The following is a 23,258-nucleotide window of genomic DNA, read 5'->3' on the forward strand; positions in this document are numbered from 1 at the left end:
ACTATTTAAACACTGGCACCACCATATCAAAACATCTGGTGTGTGATACAAAAATTATTTTGGATGATCCCAAACCCGTGATTGCATGCTAACACACCCACTGGTTTACAGTAGCAGATTATACATGTATCAAATCAGATATGTTTTCTTTATTACATTTGGAGAGGGAAAAATTACAGATTCAGAATGTAGACCTTAAGCATTGAGTCATGGGTTTTTCAATATGATGAGAAGTTAAGAGTAGTTTCTAGTGGAGTACTTGTGCTTCTTGGCTCGCATGCTAAATTGCCTTTTTTGAACGTCAGTCAGCAGGGTCACCTTGATGCTTTTCTCTCAACTGCTAAGCTTTTTCCTCACTTAAATGGACTTCAAAGCCATTTGTCGTTTTGCCTGATGAAAAATTGACAAGCAAAGTGGCAGAGTAAGTGCCTAGAAATAATTCCAAGTCAAGTGGATTTTTTTTTCCCCTTTAAAATTGTTAAATATAATTTGATGAACTCAATAAATGTATTCACAGACTGCAATTATATTTGACAAAGGAGCTCAAATAATATGTAGTAACCCTGCTTTATTTGCAAGCATGTCCGTGACACATTGGAATTCTTGTCTTATCTGTTGGACAAGAATATATGCATGATGTATAAACACTTTAGAAAGATACTGGAATGAAAGTAGAAAAGAGATGAACTTTTTTCCCACCCTCAATGTACATTCACTCTCCAAACACGTTGATTAAATTATTTTTTCATATGCGTGGCTCCACCGAAGAACAAATGGGTGAAGCAATGGGAGACAACAGAAATAGTAATTGCTATTCATTGCGGAATAGTAAAAAGCTTTGGTGTTTGTTTGGTTCATTGCACCAAGCGTACTGGCTTTTGCGAGAGCTGACGTGGATGTTGTATTAAGTCAACATCAAAATGAGACCGCGTTACAGAAGAGCAGCAGTGCTCTTTGAATGGTTGCTTTGTTAATTCCATTCTATATGGGAGCAATGCCCAAATGGGTGAAACAAGTTGCTGCAGAGTTTTAACGTTCATGGAAGAGAAAAAAAACAACAACATATTAAGACTTAATATAAAATGATCTGGCACAACAAAGATTTTGCATGAAATAAATTACATGTCACGCTGTGAAAAAATAAACAAATGAAAACTGTATCTGTTCACTTCAGACACAATTACCTTGTCACACATTGATGCGTTAGGTTTTTAAAATGCAATCTGTTTGAACCTGTTTTGATTCTGCTCATATTCAAGCCATGCAGTCCAACTGCTCTCACTGTTTTGTTGTCGGGATTCATGCGCGTAATCGCATTTACAGAAACTCGGCAGGATGCAGACTTTACTGGAGTGGAATTTCTAATCACAGTCAGTGGGGTCAGTCTCGTTGAATCTCATCAAACAGAATCCTCCATGCATTTCACAGCAGCTGCTTGCACAATCTCCTCTGATCTAAGATCACCTTAAAGCGGACCACTCCTCCTTTCCCTATGTGGTCACTTCCTATATATAATCGTCCAATTTAGAAAATACTTCCTTCAATCATAAATTATTATTTGCTGTGATCTATTGGTGGTTAAATCGGGTTATAGCTTAGTTGGTAGACTAGCTTACCCATTTGAAAGAAATCCGATCGACATTCAGGCACATTTAATTTGTGCTGCCCTGCGTGGGGTGATGCTCTTCAGACCTCGTCTGGGTGTGCTTTCATTCCAGGGGAGTTTTTGTGTGAGTTTTTCATTTCACATGCAAAATTATGATTTATATTGTCAACATATATCAAATGTAACACCAAGTGGCCCTGCCATCTCATTAGTGCAAGTTTTTTAGTTTTTTGCATGCAGTACCCCCCCCCCCCTTCTCTCACATAGAGACATTAAATTCTCTATAAAGAAGCATCTGATGAACTTGTCTCCCCAGGGAAGTCATCAACGATGGGACGCCCATAAATCTGGCTCAGGGCCAGCTCCTCCACCTCAGCCAGAGGTGTGTGTGGGGGGGTGCCTCCTCCTATATTACGGGCCTCTGCCCTTGTTCTTCTGGCTGAATACAACGCAGATGTTACCAAAAACAAATATGAATCAAGCTTAGGAAGCACACAATTACTGCCAAGTAAAATGTAATTTTCGCTTAAAGTCCCATTTCCCGCGACAGGCTGGTTTGTAACTGTCTAGCGCTAACCACAAAATGGCACTCCCGGTGCATCACACCATCTCATCCGAGTCCGCACATTATCAATCAATTACTAATATGGCATGCCCAATCAAATGAGCGTACAAATTATGACTCATTCGTGCACAGCAATAATGCGCGCGCACACACACACAATAGTTAAATTCAATTTATTATGGTACTACAACACACAGTAGATTAGTGCTTCAATTAAGGTCTGTTTAAACACGCTTGGCTCTAGTTCATATTTTTCCAAGGTCTCGGTTATGACTTCTACTGATGTAGTTAAGACAGTTGTTTTTGTCTAAATTAGAGCTGTCTCACTGGGCAGAAAATTTATTAATTATAGGGTGACATCCATATCCCATTTGGCAGCATGCATTGTGTGGTATAATCAACAACAAAAAAATATATATATATGTTTAATATTTGAGTCTCCATTGAGGTTCAAATTACAAAAATAATCAAACCACTCTAATTTTTTGATGAATTGCAATATGTGGGCAACTATTTTTGTTCTTGACTAGCATTAATTTAGATGGCTTTAACCAGAGCCGTCCGCCTCATTCCTTTGTCAGCTCACGTTTTAGATAATAGTTTTCTTTTACGTAATTCAGGAACTGCTCTGAAGTCAATTTAGCTTATCGCCATGCCCTCTGGTGACCGAGGGCCACGTCATTTCTTATCTTTGTCTAAAAGGAACAGAGTTTACAGAGGGAATACATTTGAGGCATGACAAAGACATTTTGGTATCTGGCTTTTTTTTTTCCACAATATTTGTTGACGCAATCTATTAGGTATTGTGCCCACAAAATTAAGTTGACCTGCACGGCAATGTTTTGAATTTTTACTTCTTATCCGAGCTGTATTAAATATATGTATACTTATTGCTGTGGTGTAAAAATGTTTATCTGAAATGCCTGACACATATTGAGACCAATGAGATGCATGAGGGACACATCCCTAGAAAGTAGAGGATTACAACAAGTTTGAGGTGTTGTGGAGGTCGTTTGAAAAACGATGAACTACACAGCAGCACAACGGGAAAGAAACATGACAAAACAAAGGTTTTAGTAATTTTGTCACACTTTAGAATAGTCAATAATTTATAAAAGTAGCACCCACACATCAGGAATGTATACATTTTTGAAAAATATTAAATTCACCAAAATGTGACATTAGGTTATGGGCCAGTGCCAGGAATGTGTAACATTGATGTCAGCGCAAAAATTCACGCCGCAAAAAGAATGTATAGGGATTTCATTCTGTTTCGATAACACTAAGAACACTGAATAATGCAATAACAATGCAATCATATACAGCCACATTCACGTTAGGATAGACACCTCTTCCTGGGAAGAAGGGACAAGGACTGATTTATAACCCATTATCTCATGGAAGTGGGGTCACCTGACTTCCTGCTCTCATATGAGACGTACGCACGCCCCAGCATTGATGTTTTTACTCAACCATAGTGCTGACAAGCAGGGGTGAGTTGAGGACTGGCGCAGAGATGAATTGGCCATGTAGGCAGAGATTCTTTAAATAAAAGTAAAAGCCAACATACTAACCTTAAAACCAAACATGAGGCCCTCCTAAAAATGCTTAAAGACTTCTATAACAAAAAAAAATAAACAAACAATAACTATTAAAACTTATCAACAAAATTCAGACACGTTCAATGCATAGGAATGTCATTTGCCCTCCCGTGCCTTTTGTAGGAGGTTTCCCATGACAGGCAGAGGTGGGGCCACCTGAGTGGTGGCACCTGAGGTGTTAAATTGTTTCTGCTGCGCGCATTCTCTCTCTCTCTGCTCTATCCCACAACAGGTAACACTTTTGGGTTTGTCTTCATTTCATCTTGTGTTCCAGATTTATACATGGCAACACTTTCACACCCACCCAATCATTCACATTCATGCACTGCATACACTACTGATTCTTACTATGGGTTCCCATTTTATTTCATTATAGAGTTGTTGTTATTTTAATTTTATTTTATTTCATTTTTTTTTTAGTTTTTGTTAACTATTATAACTTGTTAGTTTTTGTTAATTATTATAACTTTGAAGTGAGACACACACACACACACACACACACACACACACACACACACACACACACACACACACACACACACACACACAGACACCAATAGTATAGTTCTTTGTTTGTAAACAGGCTCTAATCTATATAAGGGTTACTGCTATTATCTAAGAGACCACTGTCCTTTGCCAGTAATCAGTATAATGGGTTATCCGACAAAGGAGACTAAGAAGATAGGGCACACATTTCCTGTGTAGAATAAAGTAAATTATGTTTATGCAAAAACCTGTAATCTTGATGTTATCCGCTTTCACTCTGAATACCTTGAGCCTCACGCCACAGTTGCTCTTTACCTTTTTTTAATATAGGCCCAATGCACTTACACCCCCCCACGCAATTTTTTACTTGACAGCTTACATACTTTTGCCCTGCACAAGTATTGTTTTTGTAGTACTTGGTTTTCAATATGTATACACTGTATCAATGAATTGCACTTTTCATAAATTAAGATGGAAACATCTAAGATTTTCAACAAATTGTGCCCATCGTTATATTGCATGTTGTCAGATAGTGCACTTCACTAGACTTGATCGCAGTCAGCATCAAAGGATGAACTATATTTTGCCTTGTGGTATACTTTTTTTAATGAAAGAACCATCAAGGGATATTCAGACTAGAAGAACAAGAAAAAGAAAATGCACCCAAAAAAAAAAACCTGAAGTGAACTAAGGAGTTGCTCATTCAAGGCAGTACAGACGCTGCTGATGTCAATTTTTTTGACATTACAGAATTGTTTGTGCCTTGCCAGTAGATGCATACGGACGAACAACATCAGGCAATGTTTACCAGAATTACTATTACTTATTTTATTTTGATACAACATTTTTGGCTTCCTGTTTTTCTCCATTTTATGTTTCCTTGCTTGGTGTCTTTGTTGGTATAACCAGATTTGTGCTAATTGGGGATTTGATTTGGATCTAGCATGAATATTCAAGTCTCAAAGGTGTACATTTTGCTTCTACCAACTTGCACCGACCGATAAGTAGGCTGTTACAAGTGTCTGCTGTGTTTTAAAATCATACATTAAACAGTGTTCAAAATAATTACCCATATGCACTTGTGTAAATATTAAAAAAAAACTTAGGTCATCAGGGATGTAAAACGTATTAGCCCACTTAATTTGCCATATTTTTTCAAATTTTAATTTATTACTTTTTAAATAGAATTTTGATGTTACTATTAAAACTTTTCATGTATGGTAAAGTATTTATCATGGACAACTTTTAGTAGGAAACGCAATTTCGATCTCTTTGTGTCTCTTGACATGAGAAGAAATTGACAATAAAGCAGACTTTGACTTTTGACTCTGAAAGTATCTATGTAGTAATTATATGCTATTTCATTACAATGGGAAAATATGTCTTTTGACAACAAATTAGTTGGCATGGTACTGCATGGGTCAGTGTTTGCGTGTCTTTTTCTGGGTTCAGCCCTCAGCTCAGATACACATGAATACGTGATGCAGCACTCTAAAGATTTGTGGGACCTCAATTATTTATTTACCCCCTCAAAATATTGTCTGAATTTTAACATTTAATGGACATTTATGTTTTTAGTGCAAATCTCCCACTTTTTTTCAGGGCATGTCAAGAATTTAGAATTTAAAATTAAAATGTATTCAACAATGCAGTTCGAATCCCACCAACAGCAGAAATATAGCTTCAGTAGCTGTCTTTTGAAGCGACAAGAGGATTCATTGTGGACTTCTGATTGCCCTCTGTGTAATCCCTGTTTGTATTCATGGCTTCCAGTCAATGCACTGACTGCTCTTGTAGTGTGAGCTTGATAAAGCTTTGCATGCAAGTCTCTGTGTGCACACCGGACAATTTTTCACAAAGCTTTGGCATGCATTTGATTTTCTTTTTTTTATGGCAGCATGCATCACAATATGGTGTGCAAAGGTAGGGCGTTTGAAATATTGTGTTTATCCGTGCTTTAAGTTGAACTATTCCATCATATTTTGTGTCTGTCATTTAGTCAAACACTTGATGAGCTGGGGAAGGAACACAACATCATCTTGGCCTGGCCTGAAATAGATGTTCACATGAAGTATTGTGGTTGGGGGGATAATGTTTGAGGTTTGGTCTGCAAGATAGAAGTAAAACATTTTAAACTGATAAACAACAAACTTTGTAGAACTGCCATCGACCTAAAACCTCAAGTCATGTCCCGAATAATTATACTTGTATGTATATTGCAGCAGCATAGTGGGATCACTTGTTAGCCCGTCCACCTCACAGTTCAGAGGTTGCAGGTTCCAATCCAACCCTCCCTGTGTGGCGTTTGCATGTTCTCCCCGTGTCTGCGTGGATTTTCTCCGCGTACTCTGGTTTCCACCCTCACTTGTGATTGGCTGGCAACCAGTTCAGAGTGTCTCCCGCCTACTGTCCGATAACTGTCACATCTATGACCCCCGTGGGGAAAAGTGTTATGAAAAATGGATGGATAAATATATATTGCATTGGACATTGCAATGTACATTAAACAATGTAAACAGTGAGTAATTCTTCAAATAATAATGTGTGTTTACCATGCATATGAGATTGTCTGGTTTTATGGCTTCTCATATATTTACATGCATTGGAAACGTGTCACAGTTCCACATCTTTCAACACGCCATTTATCTTTCCGAATCTATCGACGTGGGAGAAACTAATTAGCCTCATTTGTGTGCATACCACAATTAAGATGTATATTTTTTTATTTACCCCTCCCAACTTTCAAGCTATTTTAAAGTGAACTGTATGTCTTTAATGTCCCTTTCTTGGCAATGCAGGTTGCTCTCAAGAGCATTGTTAGCACACAACGTGGGCTGTATACCATGACACTGATTGATTGATAGGCTCTTGCAGATGTGCATCAGTAAGGTATTTTCTATTCATAATGCAACACTATTAGTAACCTTCAAAAAAAAAAAAATGTTGGTTACCCTTGCCTCATTTGCTAGAGCAGGCTTGAAAACAAATGGATGTAGATTTCCCCTTCAGTTCTGTCAAATGCCCTCGGGCAAGATACTAGATCCTCAGTTGCTCGTAATGCTACATTACTGGTTGGTGATGAGTCGTTTATTTTATTTCAGTAAAGAGATCCACGGTATTTTTGTAAGGTGTATTAAAAAGAAGAAAAAGCTTAAAGGAGGCTTAAAAGTGCCTGTTACTGTCTTCCACAAAAATGAAATCCACTTATCTTTTGTGCACCACAGAGATTTCTGGGAACTCTGAGGACATCCCTTTGGTGCGATGGAGGCAGCAGTGGCTGGAGAATGGTACTTTGCTCTTTCACATACACCATCAGGATGGCAGCCTAAGCCTCCCTGAACCAACTGAAGATCCAGCGAACACTTCTGCAAAGGAGGAGCTCCGCATCCTGCATATCTCAGTGATGGTAAAGTTATATTGATTTGTAAACAAACTTCACAAACAAATCTACACTTTGATTCGGTATATTTCAAATTAAAAACCGTTTTAGAAACTCTTTCACTTCCAGCTCAGTTAAAATGAGTCTTTGACATCTATAGATGTCCATGGCAGTGAATGAGTTAATTCTCATCCGTTCCGCAGTCAGTAGAAATCTGTCCAAACATACCTTTTTTAAATGTCACTCACCACAGTGTGCCAGGCCCTTGCTGGGCAAAAGGGGCTGCCTCAAATTTGTAGTTTGCTTAATGGTTCTCTTCAGGAGGTTTTCAAACTATTCTCTGTTCATCGTAAGTACGGAAAAGGATTAGGGCCAGTGAAGAGAAAAAAAAAAAAAAAAGAGTCGAAGGCTTGTTTGAACTCTCAAAGTTGCCGCTGAGCTATTAGTCAGGAATAGACCCATTTCCTTCACCCCCCCCCCCCCCCCCCCCAATGCTGCATGTCTCCTCCTCCTCAAAATGATTAAAACCACAGCTTTTGTTTGCTTTCTGTTTTTCCTCTTGTCAAAGTTAGATAGTTTGAGTTGTATATAATGAAATGTATAAATCTTGATGACACAGGAAAACAAAGTACACTCAAAAAATACATTTAAATATAGAAAGCAGTAGCAACACAAGGTGAAATAAATAATTCTAGGACTAACTCGCAAAGCTATTGCAATGTGCAAATGATTTTTTTGTTGATTTCAAAGTATTTGTGGCGGCTGTGGCTCAGGCAGTAGAGTGGGTCGTCTAGTAACCGGTTGGTGGTTCAATCCCAACTCTGTCACAGTCACATGTCGTTGTGTCCTCGGGCAAGACACTTCACACACCTTGCCTCCAGGTCACCATTGTAAATGAGAAAATGTTCTCAATTGGCTTACCTGGTAAAACATTCAATTAAAAATTAATTCATTTCCCCGCCCCTCACGACATGCACATAGAATGTTTGATGCCGTGTAAAAGGGTCTTTACACTTTGTTTGCATTAAATATTTGTTGGATATTTATATAATATCAAACTTAAAGTAGGAAGGAAAATATGTTCCGAATGCTTTACAGTTTACACAGTAAATATTTCTGAAATATATATATCAAACTCAAAGTAGAGAAAAAATATGTTCCAATTGCCTCAGTTGTTTGTTTGAACACATTTTGTGAGCGTGGTGTGAAATCTATCCTGCTGTTTTGCCACCTGCCACAGAAGATGAACTAAAAACATTTTTTTTTTTTATCCTGTCTGACTGTGTATGATTTGTACCCCTTTGCCTGAGGTGTGTCTATGAAAACATGCATTTATATACGCAGTTCACAATGTAGATTTTGTAGGCCTGCTCTGTATCAAACCTTATCTGTTATGTCGACAATGTACAAAATGGATCCTGAGATTGCATAGCTTTCTGCTCTTGCCCAGGGAAATGTATATTTATTAGATCTTAGATATGCCACATCTAGTCCCAATGCCCTTTTCCAGTCCAAAGACATTGCAGTAGTGCTTTGATGGATGATTCGTATTTGCAGACATTGAAAGCACATTATAGCTGCATATAAATATGATTAGTCAGCTTGAAGAGAATTTTGCCAGGAGCCCCATCGCCTGAAGAGAGGTATGGAAATCATGCTTTGACACATGTTGACCTTGTGACAAACACCTGACTTTGAGTAGAATGTTGTAGGTGAACAACTTAATGAACTGAAATAGTGGCAAATATTTAAATGAGGTTCCTTCGTTGTCAGTTATGCTTCTTACTACTGTGTTACCCGATTTTTTTTTTTTCCCCCCTCTGCTCCCGTTTATTGTCCACGTTCCATTGACCTTAAGCCAGTGTCATTCTGCCCCCTGTCTTGGTAATTCCTCACCCAGAAACACATGCCATTCTGCCGGCAGGGTGTTTTCATAAAGGTGTGGTGGACAGAGAAGGATTAGTATGCAAATATGAGCAAACCGTGACAACAGATGGAAGCAATGTTGTTGCGCTGGCCAGAACCCTGTGAAGCCTGCCGCCCCACTGGAGGCCCTGACCTATAAATCCCAATTCATGTTGTGTTAAAGCTCCTTGCGGATTAAAAAATCTCCTGCAAAGGCTGTTTCATGGGTCTTTTAGCTGAAGATCACACCTGCCATGCACAATGCATTGACCTGAGCAACAGCCTTGACTATCTACCTGTTTGTCCACCCGCCTGTTCATTTGACTTCGTTGGGGACTGCTCAAGTCAGCTTTTTACAGAAGCGCCTAAATCACTCAAGGCTTGCATGTGCAAAAGAAAAACAAAAAAGGCTGCACACTTCTGCGTTTTGTGTCTTCAAATTAAGTGTCTAAAAGGCTATGGATAACGATGACTGCATCACTGTGGTGAGGAAGAGGAATAAGCAAAGGGTAAACGAGAAGCGACTGGCACAATTGAACTCCTCTCCCCGTAGAAACGTTTTCAAATGCCTGAAATAAAAAACGATAGAAAAATTTCATCTATTAAGGAATGTAATTAGTTGAGCTTTCTGAATGATTTAAGGGCTGACTTGGAAACCAGCCACAATTTGTGTTAACCCTCTCGGAGCATCCCCCCGCCCCTCCCCTCATATCCTACCCAAACATTTGGGCGAATTCATACCATTTCTCACACACTCATGAATTCAACAAAAGAAAATACCATTGCTGTCTATACTAACGATATCAAAGCCTTTTTACAGTCTCTAACTTTTATACCTGTCGGACTAAGAGAAAAAGCAACTTGTCCTTTATCTTTAAATGTAGATGATCCAAAGCCATCCCTTTTCACTCATATCATCATAGTGATCACATGATCACTTCTTGCCATAACAGATCATCCGTGATACTTGACTAACCCTGTCCCAAACCCAGTCGAAAGACTGGCAGTTCAAAAAATGATCCTCAACTTCAACTCAGATCCCGTATATGACGGAGAGATGTTAATCCCAAGCCTCTGGCCACACAAATAGCAATTTAAGCTGTTTATATGCCACTAATTAGATTTTGGAGCTCAATTCTGTAATCACATCTACCATGAATTTATGTCTGAATTGTCTTTTCTCTTTATAGTACTTTACTCATGTAGCTAAGATTAGATTCTATCACCCTTAGCCAAAAGAAGAAAAAAAGTGATAACTCACGGAAAAGTCAATCAACATAATGTACACTCTAGGCGTCAAAGCAGCTGTTTTTGCCTGGAATTACAATGAAATTGTAAGTTTTTGGAGATTAGAGTACATAGTCTTGGCTGTTTTTAATAATTGTGTTCATTGTGCGGAAACCCTTAAAGGGGCGGTCGAGCCGTGACGGTCTATTTTTTGGGGGGTAACAAGCTCATTTTAATCAGGAAAATGAAAACCGTTTCCATTTTCTATTTTATCCATTTATTTTGGAGAAATAATGAAATGACTAATGCCTTGAAAAGCACCCACTTTTAATCAGGAATACAATCATGCCCCCCTTCCCTCTGAGAGTTGTTTTTAATTTTAGGAGTAGAGCCTCCAAGCATTTTAGGAGTGCCTTATGTTTCTTTTTTTAGGTTAGTAACCCTATTTGGAGTCCCTCTAGTTAGTTTCTTAGTCATTGTTGTTCCTCCTCATTATGTATGAAGTGATTATTCTGCTGAATAAATATTTGCCTTGATGGCCAATTTATCTCCGCGCTATAGTCCTCACTTCACCCCTGCTTGTCAGCACTATGGTTGAGTAAAAACATCAATGCTGGGTCGTGCGTACGACTCGTATGAGAGCAGGAAGTTATGTGACCCCACTTCCATGAGGTAATGGGTTTATAAATCAGTGCTAGTCCCTTCTTCCCAGGAAGAGGTGTCTATCCTAATGTGAATGTGGCTGAATATGATTGCAATGTTATTGCATTATTTAGTGTCATTAGTGTTCCCAAAACAGATGTGTGTGTGTCTGTGTCGTATATACGAGAATTAATAAATAGACTAAATATCGCACTGGAAAAAAAAAAAACATCCAACCATGTTGGAGATCATCTCTGGTCACTTGATTGTGGAGTGGTCACCAGATTTAAATAAATTTAACCTCAAATCACAAATATTATGTAAACCTTAATTTCAGTGTTCTGAACAGTGCTTTTGTCTGCCACAGAGGCTCCCAATGCACAGAATTTCACTTGTGACCTACTTACACAAAGTTATCGATCCATTTCTTCCAGACCTGCTTTACGGCTGAATTGTCACTGAGGTCATTGAAGCAGGTGTCTGGAGTCTGCTTTATGCTCCAATTGTGAGAATGCTGGAAAGCAGCAGGGAAATGTCGGTGCTTGTTATATATAGCCTCGAAAGAATACGTTGTTCTTTTTTGTAAACAAAACAACTACATTACAGCTAACATAAAAGTCATTTTACGACAAGTGAAACAATACACCATGAGGTAAAACAAAGAATTCTCATTTTGATAAAGAACAAAGACCACCATCAGAACATACAAATCGATACTTAGAATGATCTTCTGTTTTCAGTAAAAGGGTTTAAAATGTACTGTGTCTATTGAAATTATTGCCACTGCCTTGCTCTCCTTATGGCTTGTTAATGCTGTGCACATAATAGGAATAAAACCCAAGCATTCATGCATGCTCACACACACACACACACACACACACACACACACACACACACACGGAGCAGCAATAAGCATGCGTTCACATGAAAGGAATGGTCGTGACACAGCTCAACTCATGACATTGATATTGATGTTGCAATGCTCCTAAAACTGCCGTTGATAACATTGATCGTGTAAATCTTAAATCAATGCGACCCTGGACACTTGTAAAGCAGTAGCCCGAATCTCTTCTGCTACAGCAGCTCCATTTTTAAAAAGCCAGCCGACCGAGACACACCAATCCATAGCCTCCCCAGCTTTTCCCATGGGCTGTGAGTTAAGGCTGACAGCCTAAAACTTTTTGTTTTTTAAATAGTTTGGGTGTATCTGTGCTGCAGTCACACCATTATTTCATCCCTAAAGTGACAACTAAAATCCGAATCTCATAGTTACCGCAGCCAAAGACGTTCCTTTTTTTTTTTAAAAGGGATTAAGGCTACTATATATGGCCGATAGCAGGTGTTTCCTGATGCAAATGAAGCTACATGTGCATCAGCGTGGCAGTTTAGAATAGGTGGGCTTTATCAACGCATTTATCTATTGGTACACCACCGGTGTACGTGTTGTTTGTATTTATGAACAAATTTCTCAGTGTTGTCAATTGATTGACAGATGTGTTTTTGCACAGCACTTTACAGGCATGCTCAATAATGACACAGATGAACTGGCAGCATCTTTTATGCCCACCAGAGGAGTGAGGGCGCTATTGAGCCAGGTTTAATCACTCCTGCACCAAAGGCCAAATCCCCCATCATTACGATTGAAAAAGCAATTAATTACACTTGATTGCAAAAAAGTATTTTACTCCATTTATTTTGTTTCCTTTCCTTGGAACGTTATTGCGGGTGTGTGCATGTACGATTACAGTATTTGTTCCGCTTTGTTCCTTTTCTATTATGTACAGCACTTTGTGGTGTATCACCCATGCATGAAAAGTGCTATACAAGTAAAGGTTTGATTTGTGTATGTTTGAATAAATAAATAAATGAATGCATAAATAAATAAATAAAGAAATAAAGAAATAAATAAATCGTACAGTGACTAATGCCATCTACTGTATAATGCCATTACTCCAATCACTGGGTCCAACAATGGCCTCTGGAGCTGAAGGGATTTTGGAACTTTTAATGTTGTAAAACCTTTCCATATTGGACAGGTACAGTATGGTCGACTGTCCATGCAATTAGTAATTATATCAGTTGTGCTTCATTTTCTCCTTGAGTTACAAATCCATCAATTTTCTATACTGTTCGTCCTCATTATTGTGGAAAGGTGAATAGGGGCCTCGCAAAGGGGGAACCTTTGACTTTGCTGCCTTCCATTTTTTATTTTCTTGCTCTATATTACTGAATACTATTTACATCAAAATGTCATTCTGCTCCTCCTGGATTTTTTATGACATGAAAAAAAATAACCATTTGGAAAGAACACTTTGTTTACAAGCCCATTAAGTGATTTGGACCAGTGTGACCTACTAAAAGCACCCTTACTTTGTTGACTGGATGTTTTTTTTCCCCAAATGTATATGGGGTTTGGAACTTCTGGGACTTCATAGCTGATTGTCATCATTCATTTGTTTGTCCTTCAAACCCTGTGTCATTGAACACAGAAAGTAACCTGATGTAGGTAATACGCTTATATACGCTATGTTAGGTTTTAAGCAGGCTGGTGTCCTATAAAGTAGACAATACATCAAACTTCCTCAGGAGATGAAAGGGTGTGTGCTGGTTGGCTGCCTTAGTGTCCTTTTCTAAATGTGAAAGGTGTCACACTGACCACATAGTGACAGAAAGAATAGGAGCATTGGATTTCACTTGAATCAAATTTGTGAGACAGGAACTGCTGAAGAGAAAATGCTTAGGAACTTGAAATATGGCCATTGTTTTGCATTTTTGTAAAATGTTTGAAATTTCTATTTAATCCCACAATATATATATAAAAGCATATAATGTGAAAAAGTAAAAACAAGAAGGCACATACAATGAATAAATACGAGCAATGAATAAATGAATTACTACTGCACATTCTATGCCACAAAGTGCATTAGTCACACCTGAATGAATCCAAAAATGAGTTTTGCAGTTGTGCAACTTGTTGTGGAACTTTAGAAATGAAAGCAATGTGAAACCAGGAACATTTGTGCAGTGTAGGGCTCCAAATATGAAAATATATGCATGAACCAACCAACTGTTTAGAATACATTTTGGACCTCTACCTACAGCAAAATAAAGTGGCTGGATGGCCCAGTGGGTAGCACCCATGACCAAAAACAGGGGATCAAATCCAAGTCAGGACTATTGGTAGCATCCAGTTTGATCTCTTGGCAAGACCCTTTACACTATTTGCTGTTTTCCTGTTACTGTTGTGCGTGGGTTGCATCAGGAAGGCCATTCGGTGTAAAAACTGTACCACACAGGACATACAAATAGCTTAAAGGTATTAGAGAAAGTCTTATTTAGAATTGTAAGAATTTCTCAAAATTTTCCCCACATATGACTGGCGGACTGGACTGTTAAATAGGTCATCTTATATAGTATATTAATATATATAAACCGCACACTCTTTGGGACCAGACAAACCTCAACCAATCATTGTTGGCGTGAATGGTGGCAACATTGGTCAGTTAACTTGTCAATCAATCTGTTTCCTGTGTTTTATTTTCTTAATATCCATTTATTTCTGCCATTAATCAGAATTAATTTTATTCCTACATTCTTACAAGATAGGGAAATTGTGCTTATAATAATCATTTAGTAAAGTTCACCTTCATTAGACCGTACTGTACTGTACTGATGTTACAATTCATAACTTGACAACCATGTGATTAAGCGTTGAGTGCATGTAAGACCTCTGACAGTAAAACAATGAAAAAATATGCAGGATGGAGTCTGTCTGCAGCTTCATAATGAAAAGAACTATGATCTCAAAAAGTAACCATTTTCTATCGATTTCTTTGCAAGGGTAGAGTCTTTGGAAGGAAGAACAATTTGAACTAAGTGACAGATTGATAGTTCAGCTCGAATACAACGCTTGCTCTGTCAGACTGAAAAAGGCCACGTGTCCTCTTTTCAGCAGTGCTAGTCATAAGGAGCCCTTGTATCATTAAAACACCATCCTCATCCGTTAGTAAGTAGATTATAGGGCTGGAGCAATGGAAAAGCTTGATGTGTATTTGACTTTTATTGGCTCTATTAGAGGATACAAACCACTTAGTCTTCACTTTGATTTCAAGTAATGTCAGACATTAAACCTTTTTCCTTACATCACCTATTTTAGGCCTCTTCAAGGATGAGTGGTCATTTTGGTTGATGGGGCTGAATCGCTTTTGGCAATTTTCATTTATAACCATTTAAAATTTATGACATTTAGATGTAATTCAATTTTAGTTGTGGATGACTGGAACTTTGAGTTCATTCATATTGGTCTAGTGTACTGTATGTTTCAAATATGCACTCAGAAATATATACAACCTGACTGATAATGTAATACTGCCTGTTTTTATGTCTATGTGCAGTGACCTTGAGTGTCCTGAAAGGCGTCTTATAAATAAAACTTTTATTATTATTACCGTTTCGGGAAAAAAAATGCACACAGAATACATTCAAAAATTGTTGCGACTGTGGCTCAGGCAGTAGAGTGGGTCGTCTAGTAACCAGAGGGTTGGGGGTTTGATCCCGGCTCTGTCACAGTCACATGACGTTGTGTCCTTGGGCAAGACACTTCACACACCTTGCCTCCAGGTCGCCATTGTAAAATGAGAAAATGTTCTCAATTGGCTTACCTGGTAAAACATTCAATTAAATATATATATATATATATATATTTTATTACATACTGATGCTAAAATTTAAAAACTCATGTGGTTAAGTTACATCAGTGCACAGGAAGCATGAAGAGAAAAATAAACTCTGCTCAAGTTGTTGAATACCTCATTAGGCTCCATCTAATTATCACTCCAAATTTGGGACTAAAAACTGCTCATCTCTTGGTCGTCATGATAACACACATACACACGCATACACACTTCACGCTGCTGTAATTCTTGATCCTTCAGGCGTAGGAGCGCCCACTGAGCACTGATCCGCCACTTCCCCCCCACCATTCCTCCACAAGTTGTTCCGCCACCTCTTCTGCATTATATGTCTCCTTTTAGTGTTCATGCCTAAAGCATTTTGTAAATACTGTATATAGGTTCCTTTTTTATTCCTGGATCCTCCAACAGCAAATAAAAAAGAAAATCAAGCAGCTCAATTGTTAGTAGGAGGAAGAGATTCGATCAAGAACTAACATTGTCAGAAACAAATAGCCAAGTCAGACCACAAAACACAACTGAAATTGTATTACCATTTATTCAATCAATTAACTTAACAATGGCTATGAACAATAATAGGCCTAACATTGTAAAATGTTTCGCCCTCACATGGTTCGGTAATTTATCAACAGATCGATGCGCTAGGCATTGAACAAATGAAATGTGGTTATACTGTTCGACAGAAAAATATTCACTTTGTACTCGGACTGATTGTACTTAAGAGCTCAGACAGCAGTCAAATAGTTAAACAAGAAATCAAACCAAAATGTCTCCCCAACTGTGGACCTGCATGGAACATCAAAAAGAGGTTGCTTCAAGTAGACTTTAACTTGGGTTCTGTGAAATACATCATGACGTAAAATTATGTTTTGGCTTCACTTGACGGGTTATTGTTGCTCCGCAGGTAAAGTGAATGCTTTGGAGAAAGAATGCAAACACATTTAATATCTAACGTTCCAGTTACCGCTCAAGTTTTCTGCAGCCTTAATTTTTTATTTCCTTGCTGTGTCACCGGCTGCATTATTTATGCTGTATGTTTCTTTGCCACCTCTACCATAATAAAGCAAACAATCAGATGTCATAGACCAAACTATTTCCCATGTTTATTCTCCAGTTGTTTTGAACTTACAATATCACATCACAGGCAATCCAGGCTCATCAATTTAAAATATTCTCCTTTTTAGAAACGTATAAAAACTACAATAGAAATGGCTTACACCTTATTCAAATATGACATTATTAATAAATATGGTGGTTTTCAAGTGTTATGTTATTCAAAATTTCTATGCAGTTGCTCACACATTTCTTTGTGTGGAACATTTTTGTCTTTCAAAGCGCTTCCTGATAATTATAGCCCAAATTACTTTTGACTTCTGAGCATGCAGATTCACTGCATACATGTCATTTGTTATGTCTTTGAATATGCAGATGAAACAAACAATTTATGCCAATAGGCCCGTAGCTTTTGTCATTCTAAATGACTCACCCACCGAAATCTCAAGCTTTCAAAATAATATAACAATGTTTCTAATTGTCAATTATTTTATCACTCTGCAATCGTAACTTAATAAACTCACATTTCACATTGGACATTTTATTCGTACATTTATATTTACTATTCCAAATGTTTGTATCCTCAAAGATCTTCCCATCTAGTATTGCCATTGCCATTTCTACCCATTTGTGTGGAATAGTAGCAGATCTTTCAGCTCTAAGAACTGCCTTATGTCGCACAGATCAGCAAGACAAAATGAATCCGACCATGTGACCTGACCCAATCATCCAGTGTCAGCGCTTGCTGAAATACATGTGTGAGCAAATTATCATCACAGTTGACTTCTGTCTCTTATGTATTTCCGCTTTCTCTAAGTTGAGCAGCATTCCATGTGACTCCCCGCCCCCATGTTTTTTGTGTTCTTAATATTTGCTGTCCATCATGCTGCACTATTGTGCCACATGTCTTTTTGATTTAACAGCGATTTGAAAATATAAAAAAAAATATCCCATGATTACAGATTTAAAACAAATGACAGCTAACAGAAATGTTACTGCAAGATAAGTATAATGCCCTAGGGAATAAATTTCTGTAGAAATAGTGTGTGGATGCTGAGGCTGAAAGAGCGTTCATTCATTCATTCATTCATTCATTCATTCATTTTTTTTCTTTTTTTTCTTTCAGAAACTCAGACCAATCTGGGGTCTTCTGATCAGATAGGGTTAGTCTCGTTAACGTGATCTGAACAGGATTAAGTGGTTAAAAAAAATAGATGGACAGTTACATATTTCTATGGCACACTTTTGGAATGACACATGAAGTGGGGTTAACCATCACATACCTCAAAGAATAAGAATAAAATCAGAGCTCACAAAGAGAACAAGGTTTTCTCAGCGAAGCTTAAGGGTTTCAAAGTTTTTGGTGATCTGACGCTGTTTAATTCAACTCTTCCCCAAAATATCCTGATATAAAAGACATAATATATTCCCTGTGAAGGAATCACACCTTTAACAATGTGATGGATTGACCTCAAAACTTCGAGTCAAGGTACAGCTTGGAAAATGAACAAATGAGGAGGGATAAGTAGTTGAATTATATCCTTTTGACACCTGGCTGAGAACGTCTCATAAATTCACAGACTTCATCTTCTTAGCATTCGTATATTTCCCTCTTAAGGTGAAATGGCCAAATTCTGTAGGTAGAGTAGAATGGGTAGAAACGTTGAAAGCCAGGCAATATTATTAGCCACCTACATTCACCATTGTATTTCAAATTGTACTTCTGGTGACATTGCTTTGACTTTGATATATATTTCAATTGACAACATTCTCTGACTTTTCCTGTCCTGACCCTCTGTTTTCTGTCTCTTCTTATGTCTCCACTGTCATTTTTCTTTTTCTCCCTTAGGGTGGGATGATTGCCCTTCTGCTGTCCATCCTGTGTCTGGTCCTCATTCTCTATACCCGCCGACGCTGGTGTAAACGCCGCCGGATCCCTCAGCCTCAGAAGAGTGCCAGCGCTGAGGCAGCTAATGAGATCCATTATATCCCCTCAGTGCTGATGGGAGGCCAGGCCCGAGAGAGCTTGAGGAACTCCCGGGGTCAGGGGCCAAACTCCAGTGGTACCCTCAGTATCCGAGAGACTCCAATTCTGGATGGGTACAAGTAGGGTTTAGAGTCTAAAAGATGGCATAATGTTCATTATAGAATAATTTAATAAGTTACACTTATGTTTCACTAAATGGCTTCACACTCATTGAATGCTATGATATTGCCAGGTACGAGTATGACATCACAGACCTGCGTCACCATCTGCAACGAGAGTGCATGAATGGGGGCGAGGAATTTGCAAGTCAAGTCAGCCGTACCCTGGATTCACTGCAGGGTTGCAATGACAAGAATAATATGGACCTGACTCCTGGTAAGTTGATCAAAACTGTTGAAATTAAAATGAATATCGTGTCTACGTACAGGTACGAAGTACGTAGAAGAACAGAAGTAGTTAAGAACATATTTCCAGTAATTAATACATGAAGTCATCCCATACAAGACTCCGTTGTGAGCTGTAGCAAACTAGCTCAATATGAACTGCTAATCAAGGCTATCAAGCGTGTTCCTCTCTCGAAGCGGGGAAAAGTTGGTGGTGCTGAACAGTCTAAATGGGTTCTGTGCTGTAGCTACGTCTCAAAACGTTATGTAAATGGGCTGGAGTGCAGTGGGTAATTCCCCAAGTACAGGGCTTTTCCAGATAAGTGGTGCACTTTAATCGGTGTTTAAAAAAAAAAAAAAGGGACCATTAACACTCTAATTTCGACACCCTTACTATAAAGCAATATCACTTTTGTCCCGCCTCAAGCGCTAACCTTGGAATATTATTTTAAAGGGTTAATACGAACCTAGGTAACTTTTGTCAGTAATTATCTGGTTATCTTTGTTGTATGAGTATTTCTTGGTGTGTGAGTGTGTTATATGCATGATGTCACAAGACTTCACTCCCTCACGACAATAAGGTTGCGGTGTCAAATCTTTTTTTTTTTGGTCCCACCTACAGACCAAAGAACATGGATGGAAGGTGAGAGGTGACGTGAGTGAAAGTGTGTGTTTTAAATTAATGTTCGCTCTGTGACTAACAGATGATCTATGCAGTTTATTTAGTGTCAACCTGTCACTCACATTCAGCAAGAATAGGCTCCACCTTCCCAGTGACACTGGACAGTAATAGCAGAATATGTATCTGTTGTTGCCACTGTCACTTTATTGCCTGTTTACAACAATATATAGCACACAGGAAAAAAAATCCACACTTAATAATTCTGTTTTAATTACAAAATATTGGGAATTTGAATCAATTGATGCCTCTATGCTGTGTGCATTAATTTATTTTCAGTTTTTACATTTCGTCCCTCCACAGTGAGTGATAACAAGCTGCCTCTATGCTGTGTACATTAATTTATTTTCAGTTTTTACATTTCTTCCCTCCACAGTGAGTGATAACAAGCTGGCTCTGATGAACAAATATAAAGACAATATCATTGCCACGAGTCCAATCGACAGTAACCACCAGCAGAACACCTTGCTTCCACACAACACCTCCACCAGCCAGCGCAAACGTCTCTCCAGCAACAATCGCAGTGAGTCACTCTTTCCCACAGCTCTACCATTTGGACAGATAGAAAATATTTTTAACACCTCCATTCCCCCACAAACAGTGTTTTCGCTGCTACACGTTTTTATTGCTCCTCTGATAGTGTGAAGGTTTGTGTGCATTTTGTAAAAAAAACATAATAGGATTGTATAGTATTCCGTCCAATGCAAAACGTACATTTTGCCACCATTAGCTTTGTTGTTGTAGAGAGGCATCCTTCATTATGCATTGTTTTCACAATTACAGTGTCCCGTCATGTTAATATAATGTTTCTGACATCCTTTAGTCAAAATAACCCAAGGCTCATGAATTACAGCAGCAAAAGAAATAAACTAGGGAAAGGAAATAAATTGCCATGCCTGTGTGCGTTTCCTCCGGGTACTTTGGTTTCCTTCCACATTCCGGAGACATAAATAATGGGCTGATTGAGCACTCCAAATTGTCTGTAGGAGTGAGTTTAAGTGTGAATGGTCTATGTGTGCCTTGCGATTGATTGGCAACCAGTTCAGGGTGTATCAGATGAATTGATGGATGTTTTTTTAAGTGCTTTATAAATGAAATGAGATGAGTCAAATCTGGTTACAGAACGTAAAATCCAAACAAAAATACAGTCTAAAAAGAGAACCCAAACATTTTCATATGGTTGGAAATGCAGTGTAAGAAAAGAACCAAGACATTCTCAGATCCCTCTACAGGAAAGGAGCCTTACTATCCCATGTTCCCCATTCTCCTACTCATCTTTGAGCCTCTGTATCTATGCCGCTGTAAGATTTATTTGCTTTGCTTAGGTGTGCTCGGTTTCAAATCCCATAGTGTGAACCTATGTTTCAAGCTCACTTATTTATTTTTGTTCACAAGATAATAGCTCTCCCAGGCTCTTGTAATAAAACCAACTCCTCTAGGCTCCCTACAGTTCTTCTTGCAAACTGTGTCTCACAAAAATATAAGACAGATGGAGTATTACTGAAGAGAACTTTCTGCCTCAGTGACCATTAAAAGTGCTTAACTGTGTTCTAATAATTCCACTGCTTTCCCATTTTTTTTGAATTTGAAATATATTTTGACCTAGCATTTTAAACCTTTTTAAAGCAGCCTTTCATTATAATCCATTTTTGCTTTTTTTTTTTTTTTTTATATAAATGTGACTGTGACATGATTGACATCTATGCAGTTTGCCATTTGCATGCAAATACCTTTGAGAGGCCAAAGCATGCAGAAATGATCAGGTCTGCATTTGGTGCCAATGTTATGAAAGTATGTGCCCACTTCTGGGTTGCTACTCGCTCAACTCAGAAACATTTACGGAAGATGACAACACATAGCATCTAAGATGTGGCATCTGTTGCCTATTTCAGAAGAGTTGAGGAATAAACTGCGTCAGTTTATTTTTGGAGAAACTCCAAAGCACTTTGGAAGTAGAATTTTGCTGTGTTCAGCACATTTCATGTAGGATGGCTTGCTCTGTCAAGTCAACGTTACTTTCACACCTGCTACAAATGCATTTCTTGGTTCTAAGTGAGACAGCCAAACACACACACACGCACACACACACACAGGTCAGAATTAATATATCTGAGAGTATTTTGAGAATCTGCTAGGGAAAGGCCTTCTTCACGCTGCTCAGTTCCCTTCCAAGTGCTCGCTGGGTGACCGTAAGATTACCAGAAAAATATTCCTCCAGGGAGACTGGAACGTTGCCCTGCCATGGCCACAATTCTGTCCATAGTGACCTTATGGTATGGCAAAAATTATCAAGGTTATTTACCACACATTTCATAGCGTATTTCATAGAAGAAAACACTAGTCTCCACAATTGAAGTGTTATAGACACATTGTTTTCATCAATTATTTGATGTAATTATGAGGACAGATTCCGGATGTCAAATGAGGCTTGTCGTGGTCATCCCACATGAATTGCTTTTACGATGGACTCCACAGAGTTGCAAAGGCCAGACAGGAGGTCTTAGATGACCAGCTGAGGCTGCAGCATATGCACTGCCGGAGCAAAGTCAAACAACAGACAGGTTAGATAACGGCTGCAGGATGTGCACTGTTGGAGCTGATGATTCAATTGGTGACCGCAGGAACTGAGCCAACTTTACCGGTGGCAGATGGTGGTCACAGAATGTGGAACAGGGTCGAAAGACCATCACTGGACGTGGGAGAGACGACAGTTGTAGAATATGGCTACTGGTAGCAGGGTGTTAGACCTGTGACTAAAAAAGTCTACCACATGGATGCAATTCTCAACAGATACTGTATGTTTTGAGTTTTACAAGCGAGGCGTACGGATCCCTAAAAAAATGTTTTCTCCAATGTCAAGCGTGGCATACTTGGGCTTACGCTGTAATCATCCTGATTTGTACAAATGTCTCTCTCTCTCTCTCTCTCTCTCTCTCTCTCTCTCTCTCTCTCTCTCTCTCTCTCTCTCTCTCTCTCTCTCAAAGTTTATCCTTAAGATCATAGTATCATAGTCAAGCATTAAAATATTTGCTTAGTCCGTCATCCTACTTGGAG

At 38.6% G+C, this 23,258-nt stretch overlaps 1 protein-coding gene across 1 annotated transcript in view; it reads left to right on the forward strand.

The window, feature by feature from the left end:
* Nucleotides 1-23,258, forward strand: part of astn1 (astrotactin 1) — a 130,444-nt gene that overhangs the window by 15,890 nt on the left and 91,296 nt on the right. Inside the window, exons 2-5 of the mRNA XM_085930295.1 lie at nucleotides 7,483-7,664; nucleotides 19,005-19,261; nucleotides 19,375-19,517; nucleotides 20,581-20,727. Of these exons, the coding sequence (XP_085786421.1) occupies nucleotides 7,483-7,664; nucleotides 19,005-19,261; nucleotides 19,375-19,517; nucleotides 20,581-20,727 (729 nt within the window). The remainder of the gene's footprint in view (nucleotides 1-7,482; nucleotides 7,665-19,004; nucleotides 19,262-19,374; nucleotides 19,518-20,580; nucleotides 20,728-23,258) is intronic.

This window comes from Syngnathus leptorhynchus, chromosome 14, assembly GCF_054491065.1.
Source record: "Syngnathus leptorhynchus isolate UIUO chromosome 14, UIUO_Slep, whole genome shotgun sequence".
Classification (NCBI taxonomy): Eukaryota; Metazoa; Chordata; class Actinopteri; order Syngnathiformes; family Syngnathidae; genus Syngnathus; species Syngnathus leptorhynchus.